This window comes from Telmatherina bonti (genome assembly GCF_933228915.1).
Source record: "Telmatherina bonti genome assembly, chromosome: 16".
NCBI classification, from domain to species: Eukaryota; Metazoa; Chordata; class Actinopteri; order Atheriniformes; family Telmatherinidae; genus Telmatherina; species Telmatherina bonti.
Window position 1 is genome coordinate 35,753,173 of NC_136614.1, and position 18,538 is coordinate 35,771,710.

At 43.7% G+C, this 18,538-nt stretch overlaps 1 protein-coding gene across 1 annotated transcript; it reads left to right on the forward strand.

Annotated features, from left to right (window-relative positions):
• Window positions 1–1,549: 1,549 nt before the first annotated feature.
• Window positions 1,550–17,975, forward strand: cfap206 (cilia and flagella associated protein 206; the record flags this gene model as incomplete). Its single annotated transcript, XM_079255184.1, has 12 exons — window positions 1,550–1,621; window positions 3,966–4,040; window positions 4,232–4,322; window positions 5,429–5,617; window positions 6,035–6,202; window positions 10,777–10,991; window positions 11,079–11,198; window positions 15,641–15,839; window positions 15,940–16,080; window positions 17,168–17,361; window positions 17,510–17,650; window positions 17,751–17,975. The coding sequence occupies 12 exons, from the start codon at window positions 1,550–1,552 to the stop codon at window positions 17,973–17,975; spliced, it is 1,830 nt and encodes a 609-aa protein (XP_079111310.1).
• Between the last annotated feature and the right edge of the window lie 563 nt (window positions 17,976–18,538).

Here is an 18,538-nt window from a genome sequence, read left to right on the forward strand (position 1 = left end):
AGAGACCTGTTGTATTTGTAAAAATTTGAAGTGGGAAATGTATATTTTGCATGTAGCTCACTGTGCAGGTCCATGGTTAGACGGGCTTTTCCAGTGGTGCCAAATCATTGTACTCCCATTAATCCTGAAAAGGCTGTGAAACCTGTCTTCACCCCCACCCTCTTTTCTCCCCTCCTGTATATGATGTGATATGATTTGCAATATGATTTCATCCTTTTGCATGTTTTCTAAAATGCCTTCCTGAAAGCACGGCGTTGTCATGTCACCTAAAGCTCTGCTCTTTGTGAGAATTACCATGAAATGTGATGAAGAAACTGCAGTCTTTTTCCTTTTGAAATGAATTCTGACAGACTGAACTAACTTTTGCAATCATTTGCTCACGTTATTGATCTAGAATTTTTTTTAAATAAATATAGTAAACATTTATATTCTTCCCCTCATGTTTGACGTTTTTTTATGACGTGGTTTGTGGATTTTCAGATGTGAAAAATCATAAAAATCTGCATCATTTGCATCTGGAATCTGGTGTGGCACATAATGTCAGTAGTCTTCAGTGTTTGTGCCAGGCTGTAAACCTAAAAACTAAATGGCCATTTGCTACCTAGAGGTTTCTGGTTTAATAGAATTCCTTTGTTGCCTAAAGACATGTATGTGCGTAGTGACCGTGTGCTCTAAAGGTTCCTCAGTATGTGGTGATTAAAAACCACATGTTAGGCTAGCAGATGAGCTGTGGTCTGTTCAAGCCTCCAAATATTGCACTTGAAATATTTTCAGTCAGGCTGATGGAATATTTTCTTTTCTCATGAATCCAGGGATGGATATCTGGAAAAAGGAACAGTGTATGTAATACTGCAGATTTAAGTCTTTGTCCATCCTTTCAACTAGTGAATTCTTCAGATGCTTTGCAGTGCTGAACCTCTCTTCCACCGTATTGTTTGGAAAAGGAAGAACTAGTTTTTGTGAGTTTAGGAATTCAGTTCAGATGACTTTAAAAAAAAAAAAAAAAAAATTTTAGTTATGAACTACTTTGTTCCAATGTTTAACATCTTTAAGGATTGGCAGCATGATGCAAATATGATACATACTGTTCCAACATTGGTGGACCACATTATAAAATGTGATAATTAATTTGGAATAAAAGAAGCAGCTTGGTATGTTAAAACTTTACTTGGTCTAAGTATTTAATGCATATTGAATATATGAAATGAAAAATGCTTTAATCCCCGAAGGGAAATTCAATTATAATTAGAAATGCAATTATTCAATATATATAATGTATTTCGTAACATGAATGCTTCTATATAGTTCTCATATATCTGAATAATTCCAATTTTATTCCTAACTTCTAACAAGTTTTTTAATTTCCTGGTTTCAGCAGCAGAGTGTAACATTGCCCCGTAGTGGATGATGCTGCAACACACGCCTTTCTGTTAGCCGGTTGCCAGGGTAACCATCGTTACTGTTAGCCGGTTGCCAGGGTAACCATGTCTATCAGCCTCTTGCACGTGTTGTCATGGCTCAAGCTGGAGAAGAAAGCATGATTAAAAACATGGCTCGTGGAATAGTGCAGGAGTGTGAACAGAGCGGACAGCCGGTTTCAGAGCCGCTGGTGATGTTTCTGGTAAGTGACGAGCAGCAGCTAACCTGTTAACCTAAACTAATGTTAACCAATGTTAGCTCACTAACGGCTCCGTGTTAGCAAGGCGCAGTAGTTTAGCTTTCACCCTCTAAATGCCTTTATTTCTTTAGGATCAGAGAAAAATCTGCATTTTGTGGAGGCTTGGTGGTTCTTGATGGGTTAAAATAGCTAATTAAATGTGGCACCCCGACCATTCTACACCGGTCATGTGAGCCTCTTCTCGCGCATTGACATGATGCGCTTTTAACCGCCGGAAGTTTGTTGTACCAAACACAGACGGATCGGTTCTGTTGCAGAAACTGAAGAATCCAAACCTCACCAGCAGGAGAGAACTGTAAAACTGGTCCAACACAACCTCACCAGCAGGAGAGAACTGTAAAACTGGTCCAACGTAATGTCGCCAGCAGGAGAGAACTGTAAAACTGGTCCAACACAACCTCACCAGCAGGAGAGAACTGTAAAACTGGTCCAACGTAATGTCGCCAGCAGGAGAGAACTGTAAAACTGGTCCAACACAACCTCACCAGCAGGAGAGAACTGTAAAACTGGTCCAACGTAATGTCGCCAGCAGGAGAGAACTGTAAAACTGGTCCAACACAACCTCACCAGCAGGAGAGCACTGTAAAACTGGTCCAACACAACCTCACCAGCAGGAGAGAACTGTAAAACTGGTCCAACGTAATGTCGCCAGCAGGAGAGAACTGTAAAACTGGTCCAACACAACCTCACCAGCAGGAGAGAACTGTAAAACTGGTCCAACACAACCTCACCAGCAGGAGAGAACTGTAAAACTGGTCCAACGTAATGTCGCCAGCAGGAGAGAACTGTAAAACTGGTCCAACACAACCTCACCAGCAGGAGAGCACTGTAAAACTGGTCCAACGTAATGTCGCCAGCAGGAGAGAACTGTAAAACTGGTCCAACACAACCTCACCAGCAGGAGAGAACTGTAAAACTGGTCCAACGTAATGTCGCCAGCAGGAGAGAACTGTAAAACTGGTCCAACACAACCTCACCAGCAGGAGAGAACTGTAAAACTGGTCCAACACAACCTCACCAGCAGGAGAGAACTGTAAAACTGGTCCAACGTAATGTCGCCAGCAGGAGAGAACTGTAAAACTGGTCCAACACAACCTCACGTGGATCAGAGGGGGTTTATTCCCCAGCAATGCTGTGGATGCAGGAAGAAACTGCCAAATGAAGATTCGACAAAACACTGAAAAACAACAAATGACGGAAACACAAATACTGACAAACGTGCAAATGATTGCACAAGCACGGCTCGCTCTTTTTTACCTGCTTGGATGGTTGGAGGTGAGGATGGTTGGGAGCCTTTTGGCTCTCGTGATAAGACTTTTTCTGTTAGAGTCTGTTAACTTCTGTCATTAACAAAGGCATAGTTCCTGGCTGAGTCTTAGAGGGCAGAATCACTACATAAACAGGAGGAAGTTAGTGTTTGTTTAATTTTCAATCATGTCAGAAAGAAACAACAGAAGTGGTACTGAATTGGGACTTAAGGGCCCTAAAGCCGAACAACCCTGTGACCTAACATCCAATTGTAATCCCACACCCCACCTACTGGTTACTCATAATGTTGTGAAAACGGCACTAGTTTCTGTGAGCATTCACATACAATGCTTTAAAAATGCAGACGCATAATCAAAAGTATATTCTCTGCCTAACTACTCGATAATGAACCTTCACCTTAGAATATATTTTTGAGTCAACCTTCTGCAAGTGTTTGTCATTGGTAAAGTTAAAAAAACCACTTAGATTATTATTTTGCAAAATGCTTATTGGCTAGAATATTGTCTGAACAAAACTGCCCCAGCTGCACAGTGTTGCCCTGTGGCAACAAACAAACCATTAAGGTTATTAATATACAGGTAAACAACAAAATAAGTCTAAAAAATGTTATAGTTTGAGCACCAACTATGTGATTTATTGCCTGAGGGCAGCATCATGACATCAAGCAGGGGTCCTACGAGGTCCACAGTCCAGCAGGTTTTCCATGTATCCCTGCTTCAACACATGCAAATTCATTGTGCAGAACCCGATAGGCTGTTGGGTCCATTTAATTTATTCCTTAGATCCATTTGATTCAGGTGTGTTGAAGCAGGAATACATGGAAAAGCCTGTTGGATTGTTGTCGTCGTAGGACGTACCACTGCCGTAGAGGGTTAAAGATGATTTTGGGTCATGATGGCTTTGTTTTAACAGAATTAGCTCAGCAACATATAAAGGCCTAAAAGTTTAGTTATTTATGACTGATTTCTTATTTTCTTGTCAGTTCTTCATGTCTGTCTTCCTGTTTGTTCCTCTTCAGGTGAAAGCTTTGCTGTTGGGGCGGGGAAATGTTGACTGCACGCTGACCAATCAAGATGTCCAAAGACTTAAACAGGTTAGTTATTTTAGTCTTTTCTAAAGTGCAGTACACAGACAGGTGTGTGTGTGTGTGTGTGTGTGTGTGTGTGTGTGTGTGTGTGTGTGTGTGTGTGTGTGTGTGTGTGTGTGTGTGTGTGTGTGTGAGTGTGTGTGTGAGACTAAAGTGTGGAGTTCAGTGTGATGAGTTTTGATATAATTATCTTACAGCTCTGTCTGGGTAAGCTCATGGAAAAGTGCAGCCCATCACTGGATACAATGAAGATGCAAGTGTATTTTGACATGACTTATCCTTCTCGACGTAAGTGAATTATAAAAAACTTGGAGTTTTTACAACCAGTGAGATATCATGTTGGTGTCTGCCTGGTGCCGTCCTGCTATTAGCAGACTACACTGAGCTTTCTGAAAGCAGCTTTGAACAGATACCATGTGTTCATCATGTGATGATATTAAACGTTATTTTTTAAACAATGTTTTTTTAAATAATTATTTTTTAAATAATGTTTAATATCTAACTCTGTCATATAGGTTGCTATGCTCAGACTCACAATTTTTTCTACTCTTGTTGCTCTTGTTATTAGTCTGCATCTGTTTTTGTGCCATCATGGCTGTCATGGAGACTGAACCTGCCAAAATAAAAAAGCAAATACACAAACATCGAAACAGGTTTATACAAACAAATCAATATACCAATAAATTATTTCAATACATTTTTTCCATTGAGAAGCCTTTAAGATGTGACAGAAAATATAATTTCTTTTGTTATTTTGACCTATTTTAATTGAACTTTGTGTTAATACTCCCAATTGATGTACGTTTTCATGTTGTTTTCAGTTTAACTTTCTTTTTATTTGGTGATTTTCAGAATTTTCTCTCTGTTATTATGTCTGTATTTATTTCTTTATTACTTTCACATTTTGCTATCCCCAAATAATTTTCGAATATTTTTCCCATCTGACATTTTCATTTATTTATTTAGTGACACTTTTTTTTTTTTTAATTCTTTTTTTTTTTTTTTTTTTTAAATTTAGTGACACTTTTAATCAAAGTCATATTTACGTCTTGAATGTTTCCAATTCTGAAATTTCATCTTCTATTCATTTATTCAAGTGTATTTATTCCTTAATTATTCCTCCTTATTTATTCTGGTGAGTAATGTCGAGCTGAACTAGAGCAGACTAAAGTGAGCAGCTGGATGAGGAAGAGCTGAGAGATGGCAGGTTCAGTCCTCCACATGCTGTGTTTATGAACCAGTCTGTTACACGCATCTGTTATACTTTCAGTAAGTGTGGAATAGTGGTAGAATGCCACTATGCATATTATGCATATTTGTCAGAGCTTGACATTTGTTGATTATTTAAGAGAACAGTTGTCTTATTATCTCATGATTTTTTAATGTTTTTACAGGTGGATTTTTTGAGGAACTACATCGTGTGATTGAGTCCAAGCTGGGTGCACTGAGCCGAGAGATCACAGATATCAGGATAAAAACCAGACATGACCTGGAAGCTCTGTACCATAAAATCACCACCTACATCCTGCTCCGATCTGCTTTGGGCTCTCCTACAGATGTAAACACTGTGGAAGAAGCCACAGGTATCACAACCTTCTTCTTAGTCTGGGTTACTAAAGTTACAGTTCAGTGACTGCAGCTCACTGATGTTTTGCATAACCGTATTTAAAGAGAAAAAATCTTCAGTGCTTTAAAGTTTCCGTCAAGCTTTGCCAGGTCTTTTTTCCTAAAAGAGCGGCCCCTCAGGTAACATCTGTTCTCCTGTTGTGATAAGAAGAAAGAAAGTTTGGAGGAAAAAAGACATATCAGCATTAAAAATTAAATAAAAGCTTGAATATTTGACCTCAGTTACTACTCAGCAGCCTTAGACCCACTAATAAACCTTTGCTCATCCATTCATTTGGGCTTCATTTGTTGTTATCTTTAGAGACTTCATTTAATTGTGGTAATAATCTCAACAGCATGCAGTTTGATGCTGATGTTTATTCCTTTCATCCCAGCTGCTCTCCAGAGTATCTTCCCCATGACTGAACTTGGGGCCTTCATTGTGCTGTTGAAGAAGGAGAAGAAACAGCTACTAGAAGATTTTACGCTGACTGTGACGGGGATCCGACTCTTCAACAAAGCTAACAAGCAAGCAGGCGATGACTTCAACATCCACAGCTTAAGTACTCTCCTCAAGACCTATTTTATATATTTATTTAATATTTAATTTTTTTATGGTCATGTTCATCTTCATCTTCTGCCACTTATCCGGGGTCGGGTCGCGGGGGGCAGCAGCCTAAGCAGGGAAGCCCAGACTTCCCTCTCCCCAGCCACATTTGCCAACTCTGCGGGGGGATCCCGAGGCGTTCCCTGGCCAGCCGAGAGATATAATCCCTCCAGCGTGTCCTGGGTCTTCCCCGGGGTATTCTCCCAGAGGGATGTGCCTGGAACACCTCACCAGGGAGGTCCAGGAGGCATCCTGACCAGATACCCGAGCCACCTCAACTGGTTCCTTTTGATGCGGAGGAGCAGCGGCTCTACTCTGATCCGCTTGCGGATGACCGAGGTCCTCACCCTATCTCTAAGGGAAATGAGTTCCCCTGCGGAGGAAACTCATTTCAGCCGCCTGAATACGAGATCTTGTTCTTTCGGTCACGACCCACAGCTCATGACCATAGGTGAGGGTAGGAACGTAGATCGACTGATAAATCGAGAGCTTCGCCTTCTGGCTCAGCTCCTTCTTCACCACGACAGACCGGCGCAGAGTCCGGATTACTGCAGACGCTGCACCGATCCGTCTGTCGATCTCACGCTCCATCCTTCCCTCACTCGTGAACAAGACCCCGAGATATTTAAACTCCTCCACTTGAGGCAGGACCTGACTCCCGACCCGGAGAGGGCAATCCACCCTATTCCGGCTGAGGACCATGGTCTCAGATTCAGAGGTGCTGATTCTCATCCCAGCCGCTTCACACTCGGCCGCGAATCGCTCAAGTGAGAGCTGGAGATCACGACCAGATGAAGCCAACAGGACCACGTCATCTGCAAAAAGCAGGGACCTAATCCTGAGGCCACCAAGCCGGATCCCCTCAACACCTCGGCTGCGCCTAGAAATTCTGTCCATATAAGTTATGAACAGAATCGGTGATAAAGGGCAGCCTTGGTGGAGTCCAACCCTCACCGGAAACGAATCCGACTTACTACCGGCAATGCGGACCAAGCTCTGACACCTGTCGTACAGGGACCGGACAGCTCGTACAAGGGGGTCCAGTACCCCATACTCCTGGAGCACCCCGGGGCCTTGCCACCAAGGAACTTTTTGACCACCTCAGTGACTTCAGCCCCAGAGATAGGAGAGTCCACCCCTGAGTCCCCCAGCTCTGCTTCCTCATCGGAAGACGTGTTGGTAGGATTGAGGAGGTCTTCGAACTGTTCCTTCCACCGACCGACAACGTCCCGAGTTGAGGTCAGCAGCTCCCCACCTCCACTGTACACAGTGTTGATGGAGCACTGCTTCCCCCTCCCGAGCCGCCGGATGGTGGACCAGAATCGCCTCGAAGCCGTCCGGAAGTCTTTCTCCATGGGCTCGCTGAACTCCTCCCATGCCCGAGTTTTTGCCTTGGCGACAGCCGAAGCCACATGCAACTTAGCCTGTCGGTACCCATCAGCTGCCTCCAGAGTCCCACAGGCCAAGAAGGGCCGATAGGACTCCTTCAGCTTGACGGCAGTGAGGGATGTCATCCCAACGAATGATGTGATTACCACCACGACAGGCACCAACGACCTTACAGCCACAGTTCCGGCTGGCCGCCTCAGCAATAGAGGCACGGAACACAGCCCATTCGGACTCAATGTCCCCCGCCTCACTCGGGACATGGTTGAAGCTCTGCTGAAGGTGGGAGTTGAAGCTCGCTCTGACGGGAGACTCAGCCAGACGTTCCCAGCAGACCCTCACAACACGTTTGAGCCTGCCAGATCTGACCGGCTTCCTCCCCCACCATCTGAGCCAACTCACCACCAGGTGGTGATCAGTTGACAGCTCCGCTCCCCTCTTCACCTGAGCGTCCAAGGCATGTGGCCGCAGGTCCGATGATACGACTACAAAATCTATCATCGAGCTGCAGCCCAGGGAATCCTGATGCCAGGTGTACATATGGACACTCTTATGTTGGAACATGGTGTTCGTTATGGACAATCCATGACGAGCACAGAAGTCCAATAACAAAACACCATTTGGGTTCGGGGGGGGGGGGGGACCATGCCTCCCAATCACTCCCCTCCAGGTCTCACTGTCATTGCCCACTTGAGCATTGAAGTCCCCCAGCAGAACAATGGAGTCCCCAGAAGGAGCACCCTCCAGCTGCCGCCCAGCTCACATTGCACCCGACCCCTACGGCTCCTCCTGCAGATGGTGAGCCAACGGGAGGTGGGGCCCATGTAACCCTTTCGGGCTGAGCCTGACCGGGCGTCATGGGCGAAGGCCCGGCCACTAGATGCTCGCTCTCGTACCCCACCCCCAGGCTTGGCTCCAGAGGGGGGTCCCGGTAAACCGTGTCCGGGCAAGGCAACATTTCTGCCCAGATTTGTGGTCATCATAGAGGTCGATGAGCCGTACTTGGTCTGGTCCCTCCCCTAGACACCTGTTTGCCATGGGTGACCCTACCAGGGCATAAAGCCCCAGACAACATAGCTGCTAGGATCTTCGGGACGCACAAACCCCTCCACCACGATAAGGTGACGGCTCAGGGAGGGATTTTTTTTATATTACATTCTTTCCTTTTTTAATTATTTTTTTCCAAAAGTTTTTAAAATTTATTTTGTATTAATATAATCCTAAATAAATTTAGGTAGTTAGGGGTTGAAATTTTGGATCTAGTCTTCCTGCTGTTGGGATGAGGATTTAAACTGAAGACAAGGCGGTAGCCTACTTTAAGACTGATTGCTGCAATCACAGAAAATAAATTTATTCCTATTGCCCTTAACATCAAGTACATTTGTCTCAAAGTGCTTTAAAGGGGGTGAAAGCTTTTAAATGGCATTAAAACGATTTGCCTGCTTATAGGTTATCAGTACTGTGTAATATTCATTCATGTTTTCGGACGTCGAGCACAAGAATAAGAAGGCTGAACATGTTTAAAGACCTGTAAGAACAAAGTATCAGAGAGAAACTGAAATTTCCTCAAGAAGACCCAACTTCTCTGTGATGGACTGGCAACCTGCATCTCGCCCAATGACTACTGGGATAGACTTCAGCTTCCCACAACCCATAACTGACAAAGCAGTGAAGCTTATATTATATATAAAGCTAAAGATTGCCAGCTTGAACGTCTCTATAGGAGAACTAGCCTGCCATCCATAAAGAAATGCACCATTCCCATTTACAGCATTACAAGGACTTCATTGCAAAAACAAAGCAGACTATTTTTCTGGTATAGTCTGTTCAAATGAAGGTAACACATAGACGCTGTTTTCACAGGTTAATGAAAATTTTCCAACCCCCCCCCCCCCCCCCCCCCCGACTCTCTCCACTCCCACCTGTACTCACCTGACAGCTGGGACTCTCTCATGTCGTTTTTCAATGAGAAAATTCTCAAGGTCCACCAAAATCTTAATCCTGATTTCTCATGTGTTACTTCATATGAATGTTTCACTTCCCGTCAGTCAGTTTCCAGTTTCTATTGACCAAATATTCAAGAAATCTCAGACCTCATTTGCAAAAGTCTTCCACCTGTCTCAATCCCCTCCCTACAGTCTTAGTTAAGTCCTGTACTTTCTCTCTTCTCCCTCTGATCTCTGCCATCATTCACTCCCCACTAACCACTGGAACCATTCCCATTCTCTTTAAAACTGCAACCTTTACTCCATTATTAAAAATCTTGGTTTAGATCCCACTAATTATAATAACCTCCATCCCATTTCTAATCTTCCCTTCATTTCCAAAATTCTTGAAAAAGTAGTTGCTACTCAACTCAACGCCCAAAACTCCCAGTATGAGCCGTTCCAGTCTGGTTTCCACCTTACAGTACAGAAACAATTCTTATTAAAATCACCAAGGACCTCCTCATGGCTGCTGATTCTGGTCTTTTCACGATTCTCATCCTTCTTGATCTGAGTGCGGCCTTTCACAAGATTTCTCACTCAATTCTCCTTAATAGACTTCCATCAGCGTTTCCCGCTCCCCACTCCACTGGTTTCATTCTTATTTCTCAGGCAACACTCAGTTCATCCATCTCAAGTCCTTCAGTTCCCAATATTACCCATTACATCAGGTGTGCCCCAGGGTTCAGTCCTGGCACCGCTTCTCTTCATCATCCTACTCCTTACTCTTGGCAATATCTTCCGTAAGTTTAACATCCATTTTTACTGCTTCACGGAGGACACCCAGCACTACCTCTCCAGCAAACCAAACTCCACACTTCCTCCCTCCTCCCTCACTACTTGCCTCTCTGAAATTAAATCCGGGTTCACCTCCAACTTCCTGTAATTAAACAGGTATAAAACAGAAATTCTTCTCATTGGAACAAAATCTACACTACATACTCCCAGTCACCACTCTGTCCCATGGTTTTATGTTGTATTTTATTGGTTCTTTTGTTGCTGTTTTAATGCCTGTTTTTATTGTACAGTGTCCTTGTCGTGACCTCAAAGGTGCTTTTAAATAAAATGCATTAATATTATTATTATTAAGAAAGAAAACATTTTCAGCTTTCTTCATTTATAGGCAATAACTTGTTCTTCTAATAAATTGCCTTGACAGTGCCAGCAGCTCTTAGCGAAGCGCTTCCAGTCACCATTGAAAGCATCAAAAAGGAGCTGAGTGTGACTCAGAGTTTGGCTTGGAAATACACTGCTGTGCTGGAGAAGCTGACAGACCCTGACTCCCAGTCTGGACAGCCCAATGTGCCCATTGTCCTGCTCAAACAGGCTCTCTACAACATCAGGCAGCATGAAGTGTTCCTCAAAATCTTACTGGTGGGGTAACAGTAGTAAACAACTGTAAAATGAACTGCTCTTTTTTCATGCTCTGTAAACACCGTGATTTTTTTTCTTCACCACCAGACGGATTCATGTTTATGTGCCAAACACATTGAAAGTCTGCAGACGGAAATCTTGTCTCAGCTGAAGCTCCTCAGAGAGAAAGTAAAACCAAAGACAGCTATCCCAACTGCAGTAGTATCTGTAAGTTCGTCAGTCACAGAGCCTGTGGACAACTATCATGTTTTCTTCTTTTCTGAGAAAAAGGTTTTCGTGAAATACTCATATTTACTAATATTTTAGACTTGTGTTTTCATGTTCTATACTGTTTATATAGTTATACAGTATAGAATAAATATATTTATTCTATACTGCACAACTTTATGAGCTTAGCGCAGAGACTGTAATGATAATGTATCCATTTATTTTAACTCTACAGGTAAAAATGCGTCTTATTTCTTTTTGAACAGAAGTATAACGTATATTAGGTTAATACACAACGTGCTACAAACTCATCCCTGTCCAATATGCTGAGATACACTGAAACGTGTCCCCCATAGACAATGCAATCCACAAAACTTGTCCCGCCCACATCTGCTGTTACCTTCGGACTATAGAACTGTCAGTCCACAGTAAATAAAACAAACTTCATCATTTTATTGATGAATGTCTCTCAGACGTTCAGGTCCTAGTCCTGACTGAGACCTGGATCTGTCCAGAAAACACAGCTTCTCCAACTTCCCTTTCTGTTGATGCAGAATTCACCCAAACATCTCTCTGCTCAACAAGGTGATGAGGGCATTTTTCTGTCTGAAAAGTGGAGCTTTAACCTCGCTACCATGGCTACCTGCTCATTGCTTCACAGTCTCTTGCAATAAAGGTCTCTACACCCACCAGTGCATACATTCCAGTCAGGGACCGGCCTCCAGAAGGGGATGTAGATGATTATCTCTGAACTGGACCTGATACTCTGTGGCATACCTGATGATGGCACACTGCAAATTATCATGGCAGACGCAGATTGGCAAAACAGGCAAATGACTTTCTGGATCTCATCAACTCTTTCAGTCTCAAACTAATTCAGTCTTCACCATTGATTTGGTTCTGACCAGAAACTGCTGCACAGCTGATCTGTCAGTCCCCGCACTGCACCTCTCAGACCACTTCCTGCTCAAATTACTGTGGAATACAACAGAATATTTAGTTTAGGGGGTTATAGTATCGCTACTAGATGCACTACATACAAATTGTATGCAACATCACAGTTTGGGAGTCAAAGTGGAGTTAAGTCTTTGTGAAAGCTCTGAACTACATTGACATGAAACTCACTGCATGACACCCAAGAGGCTCCAAAAATGGTTTCCTACTGAAGAAACCTGGAATCTCTCAGCCTTACACAGTTGTCTTAGCAAGGTTTACTCAACTCTCCCTTCCCACTCAGACTTCTCCTTACTGACCAATAGTGAGAAACACTCTGCTTCTCTCTTCTGTTCTGGACAAACTCCATCCTCTGCTGTCAGAACCAGTTAGACCAAATCCTCCCAGTCCATGGCCCACTGAGGTTCTAAGGCATCACACACGGGTGCCAAGATAGACTTTTATCAGAACCAGATCCACAGTGCATTTAACACTCTTCTCTTTCCACCACCTGCTCAGCCTCCCACCGGGCTGACTGCAGAAATGTTCACATCGTTTTTTTACTGAAAAGGTTACTACTATCAGTAATCAGCTCTCTGAAGCTGATAAACTCAGCCACCACATCCAGCTAGTGGTGCCTCACTCTACTCTTTCCGCCCTTGAAATGAAGACAAAGTCAAACTTCTAGTAGACTTAAAACCCTCTATCTGTCCTCTTGATCCAGTCCCTACGGACATCCTGCAGAGGCATTCTACCTACAATCATCACAGTGACCAATATTATAAACTCCTCTCTCGAATCAGGTGTCTTTCCCTCTGTCTTCAAGCAAGCTCGGGTCACCCTGCTGCTGAAAAAACCCACACTCAACCCAGCCCAAGTTGAAAACTAGCAGCCAGTCTCACTGGTTCCGTTCTTATCAAAACTACGAAAGCGTGTCGTCTTTGGTCAGGCCTCACAGTTCCTCCATGATAAAAACCTGTTAGATCCACATCAGTCTGGCTTCAGGCAGGACTATTCCTCTGAAACTGGTCTCCTGTCGGTTACTGGTCCCCCTTATGGCTTGCCAGATCCACTGGTCAGTCTTCAGTCCTGATCCTGCCGGACCAGATCAACTTGTCAGTCTTTAGTCCTGATCCTGCTGGACCAGATCCACTGGTCAGACTTCAGTCCTGATCCTGCCGGACCAGATCAACTTGTCAATCTTTAGTCCTGATCCTGCTGGACCAGATCCACTGGTCAGACTTCGGTCCTGATACTGCCGGACCAGATCCACTGCTCAGGCTTCAGTCCTGATACTGCCGGACCAGATCCAGTAGTCAGACTTCAGTCCTGATCTTGCTGGACCAGATCCACTGCTCAGGCTTCAGTCCTGATACTGCCAGACCAGATCCAGTAGTCAGGCTTCAGTCCTGATCTTGCTGGACCAGATCCACTGCTCAGGCTTCAGTCCTGATACTGCCGGACCAGATCCAGTAGTCAGGCTTCAGTCCTGATCTTGCTGGACCAGATCCACTGCTCAGGCTTCAGTCCTGATACTGCTGGACCAGATCCAGTAGTCAGGCTTCAGTCCTGATCCTGCTGGACCAGATCCACTGCTCAGGCTTCAGTCCTGATACTGCTGGACCAGATCCAGTAGTCAGGCTTCAGTCCTGATCCTGCTGGACCAGATCCACTGCTCAGGCTTCAGTCCTGATACTGCTGGACCAGATCCAGTAGTCAGGCTTCAGTCCTGATCCTGCTGGACCAGATCCAGTAGTCAGGCTTCAGTCCTGATCCTGCTGGACCAGATCCACTGCTCAGGCTTCAGTCCTGATACTGCTGGACCAGATCCAGTAGTCAGGCTTCAGTCCTGATCCTGCTGGACCAGATCCACTGCTCAGGCTTCAGTCCTGATACTGCTGGACCAGATCCAGTAGTCAGGCTTCAGTCCTGATCCTGCTGGACCAGATCCACTGCTCAGGCTTCAGTCCTGATACTGCTGGACCAGATCCAGTAGTCAGGCTTCAGTCCTGATCCTGCTGGACCAGATCCACTGCTCAGGCTTCAGTCCTGATACTGCTGGACCAGATCCAGTAGTCAGGCTTCAGTCCTGATCCTGCTGGACCAGATCCACTGCTCAGGCTTCAGTCCTGATACTGCCGGACCAGATCCACTGCTCAGGCTTCAGTCCTGATACTGCTGGACCAGATCCACTGCTCAGGCTTCAGTCCTGATACTGCTGGACCAGATCCACTGCTCAGGCTTCAGTCCTGATACTGCCGGACCAGATCCACTGCTCAGGCTTCAGTCCTGATACTACCGGACCTGTCTACTGCTTCTTAAACTGTCAAACCAGATTCTTGCTCCAGCTCGGCATCTCTGGACCTCTCCTCTCATGGTCCACGTCCTACCTCACAGGAAGATCCTTCAGAGTATCCTGGTGAGGAGAAGTGTCCAGATCACATGAAAACAGGGGAGCCTCAGGGATCGGTGCTCGGCCCTCTTCTCTTTTCAATATACATCTCCTCACTTGGTGCAGCTATAAGCTCTCATAGCTTCTCCTACTACTGCTATTCACATGACACTCATCTTTCCTTTCCTTCCCACCAGACGACAATTTCACTGAAAATATCAGCTTGCCTTGCTGATATCTCTACATGGATGAAGGATCGCCACCTTCGGCTCAATCTGTCCAAAACAGAGGGATTGTCTGTCCAGTCAATCCTTCCATACCACTGCAAATAGTTTTATTCTGTCACACTTGTGCCTATGTCTGCTGCCTGTAATGTTGGAGTCATGGGAGATGACCCAGCTGACCTTTAAGGTCCATGTTGCCCGTACTTGTTGATTTGCTCTCTACAACATCAAGAGAATCAGACCATATCTGACAGAACATACGACTTAGCTTTTGGTTCAGGCTCTGGTCATCTCGCGCATCGATTACTGCAGTTCCCTACTGGTAGGTCTGCCTGAAAGCTCGGTTAAACCTCTGCAGATGATCCAGAACGCAGCAGCACGTCTGGTCTTCAACCAGCCCAAAAGAGCTCATGTCTCTCTGCTGCTAATCACACATTGCATCAAATTCAAAGCTTTGCTTCTGGCTTACAAAAAAGTAACTCAAACAGTTCTTGTTTTCCTTCACTCCTGAAGGAGCTACTCTCCCTCTCGAGAGCTGCGCTCCACCAGTGAAAGATACCGTTACCACCACTACATGGGGCTAAATCACTAGCCAGACTCTTCCTCTGTTGTGCCACAGTGGTGGAATGACTTACAGAGCAAGCTAAACATTTCTCAAAGCCTGAGTTTTAGTATCGCTGCTAGATGCACTACATACAGAATGTGTGCTGCATCACAGTTTGGGAGTCAAAGTGGAGTGGACAGTCTTCTGAAAGCTCTCTGACACTACACATACTGACATAAAACTCACTTTGACAGTCTCACTTCACTCCTACGGCTAAGGAAACTATTGCTTTTTTATAACTTTATCTACAGCATTCTTACTCTTTCCCATCCCTCCATTTTTCTTTCAGCCTTTATTTAAGCTACTTTCCAAGTTGTGGTTCAGAGTTCAGGATGAGGCTGAGCTGCTGAAAATCCTTGGAAACATCACAGTCGGTCTTCAACATTTCCTCGACTCTCAGGCAAAGACTTTCTCTGAGACATATCTGGACAGCCTGTTAGAGACGGCTGAAGTGAAGACAGATGAACAGAGGAAGGAAGAGTCCTCAGGTATGACTGATGTCACTCATTAGGTACATTACAGTATCGTTCATCTAATTCATTATCATTGCTAAGCTAAACTAATTTGAGCTGCTGTTCTGTATTTTAGATGAACAGATTGATCAAACAGAGTGGAAGAGGCAGGAGTGGCTCCTGCCTGAAACTACATCCCGTTTTAATGAGTTGCCGCTACAGTATAATGGATTCTGTGCTTACATGTTTGTAAAGAGAGATGGCCTTCTACTTCCAGGTAAAAACTTTTTAGCCATATCTGGGAGGTTTTTAAATGTAGGTGTTTCCAGTCGATGTTATATATATATATATGTATATATATATATATATATGTATATATATATATATATATGTATATATATATATATATATATATATATATATATATGTGTATATATATATATATATATATATATATGTATATATATGTATATATATATACAGCTAGTTCCACTTTGATGAAGGACACATTTAAGATCATTTGGGAAATTCTGTTACAACAGCATGTGAATGGTTCAACAAATAAGAAAAAAAAACTCCCAGTGTGTGGAGTAAATGGCACTTACACACTGAGGAACTCAGGATTTTGCTGTTTTTAGTGGAGGAGTCTTGTCATGACTTGTGACACAGTAGGTTATATTTACTAGACTACACAGTAGTGAGGAACTAACATTAATGCAATATGTAGAAAAGGAAAATATTCAGATCTCCAACTCTGTAGTTCCAATTACAGAAGAACATACTTTTCTACAAAAAATGTTATTACTACACACCAAGTTAAAGTTTCTGAGAACTTTGAAGCAAAAAGAAAATTAATTTACTTATAGATAGCATTAGTGTACACATTACCATCCATCTGCATTTATTCTGCAATACTTCTTTTAAACTTCTCCTGTTTCTGTTTCCTTTTGGGTTGCCAGCCCACCCTTCCTTTGGCCAGCAGCACTGCAAGCGATCATAGATCAGGAAAAGAGTGCTTTGACTCTTGCTGTAAAAAAAATTCTTACATTGTTTCTGTAATTTTCAAAATACTGTGATTTTTGGTCCCATTATGGGCCAAAGTTAATCCAGTATTTTCCCTGTACCTACACTAATAATTTATCAGGAAGTTTAGCTGGCATTCATCCAGTGTTATCATCGTGTGATAGGTCACAGGGTGCTATATTCTCTGCTTTTTCCTCAGGTCTGGGGGGGAGGGATGTTTTAATCTGGTCATAAAAACTACACTGAAAATGGTAGAATGATCAAATGAACATTTCTGTGTTGGGCAGACCCTTCTGGTGCTCACAAGTGAAGAAGGTTTTTATATGACTGTCTTTCCGTAGGTAATCCAAGCATTGGAGTCCTGAAACACAAGCAGAATCTCTACGCTTTCAGCTCCAAGCAGGCTGCCTTGAAATTTGCCTCTTGTCCAGATGACTTTACTGCAGACGTGGCAGGAAAAGTTAAACATTTTCCTGAACTTCTTCAACTTCTCCAACTCCATCAGCAGTTTTTCTGTGTGAGTGCACACTCCAAGGTTAGGACCCCCAGAATATTATTTACTTTCTTTCATTGGTACAACTAGCCAAGAATTTCAGAACATATTTGATGTAACTCACAGATTTTATCTTTTAAAATAAAACTTTTATTTGTTCCAAATGTATTTTTTATATGTGGTTTTATAGATGCAGGAGGAGACTTTAGTGATGAAGCCCACGATCAAATGTGAGATTGGCACACAAACAGTCCTCCACCCGATGGAGTCAAACATTGACAAATCATACGAGTGGAATGAGTGGGAGCTTCGACGGAAAGCTCTCAGATTGGTGAGACCGATTAGGTTACATTCAGCAGACTTTCTAAACTGAACAAAGTCACCTTATAACTGTCCTGTTTGTAGTTTAACAATCATGTCCACAACCTCAGGCTGATGTTCGGACCAAAGTCACACACTCAGCTCAGACTGATCTGAGCCACATGAGACGGGAAAACGCCACACAGACCTGGCTGCCGAAAGATGCTGCATCTCAAAGCAAGACAGATGGTGGAAGTAACGTACCCAGACCCCAGATCTACCTGGCCGGTCTAAGGGGGCAAAGAGGTGCACAGGTAGTTAAAACAAACTTGACCAGATCTGTTAATGAACAATAAAAGCAGGCAGAAATGTCAAGTGGAATAAAACTTGTTCTAAGCAGATTTTGTGATGTTTTGCTCTTTGCTAATTCTTTGGCCAAGAGGAGGAAATTTACTTGCAATCTGATACTGATCATTCACGCCTCACACTTAAACAGAAATGTTATTGATAAGAACCTCAACCACAAATATGTGGTGTCATTGTGAAACTGTCTGACACTGACTTCCCACAGCTAATTATCAAGGTGTGCAGGAGCCATGCTGTCATACGCATCAAGTTCTAAATGAATACTTATGATGAAATGGTGATCGGGTAGGTCACCACCAGGTCACCACCCTGACCTTTAGCTGTTCAGAAAATGAAGACATGGTTGAATAGTAAAGGCCCACAGGAGGCTTCCTCAATGTGTAAATCCACACTGAAGCCTCCGGAGTGGATTGGCTTTTCAGAGACTAGCAGGCAGAACCAGTGTGGAAATGTGCCACCACAGTTCATCTGTCAGCAGAATACCACACCTACTTTTCATGCAGTTTTGAGTTGTTAAAACATTTATTCATGGTATATCTGACATGTTGCAGCA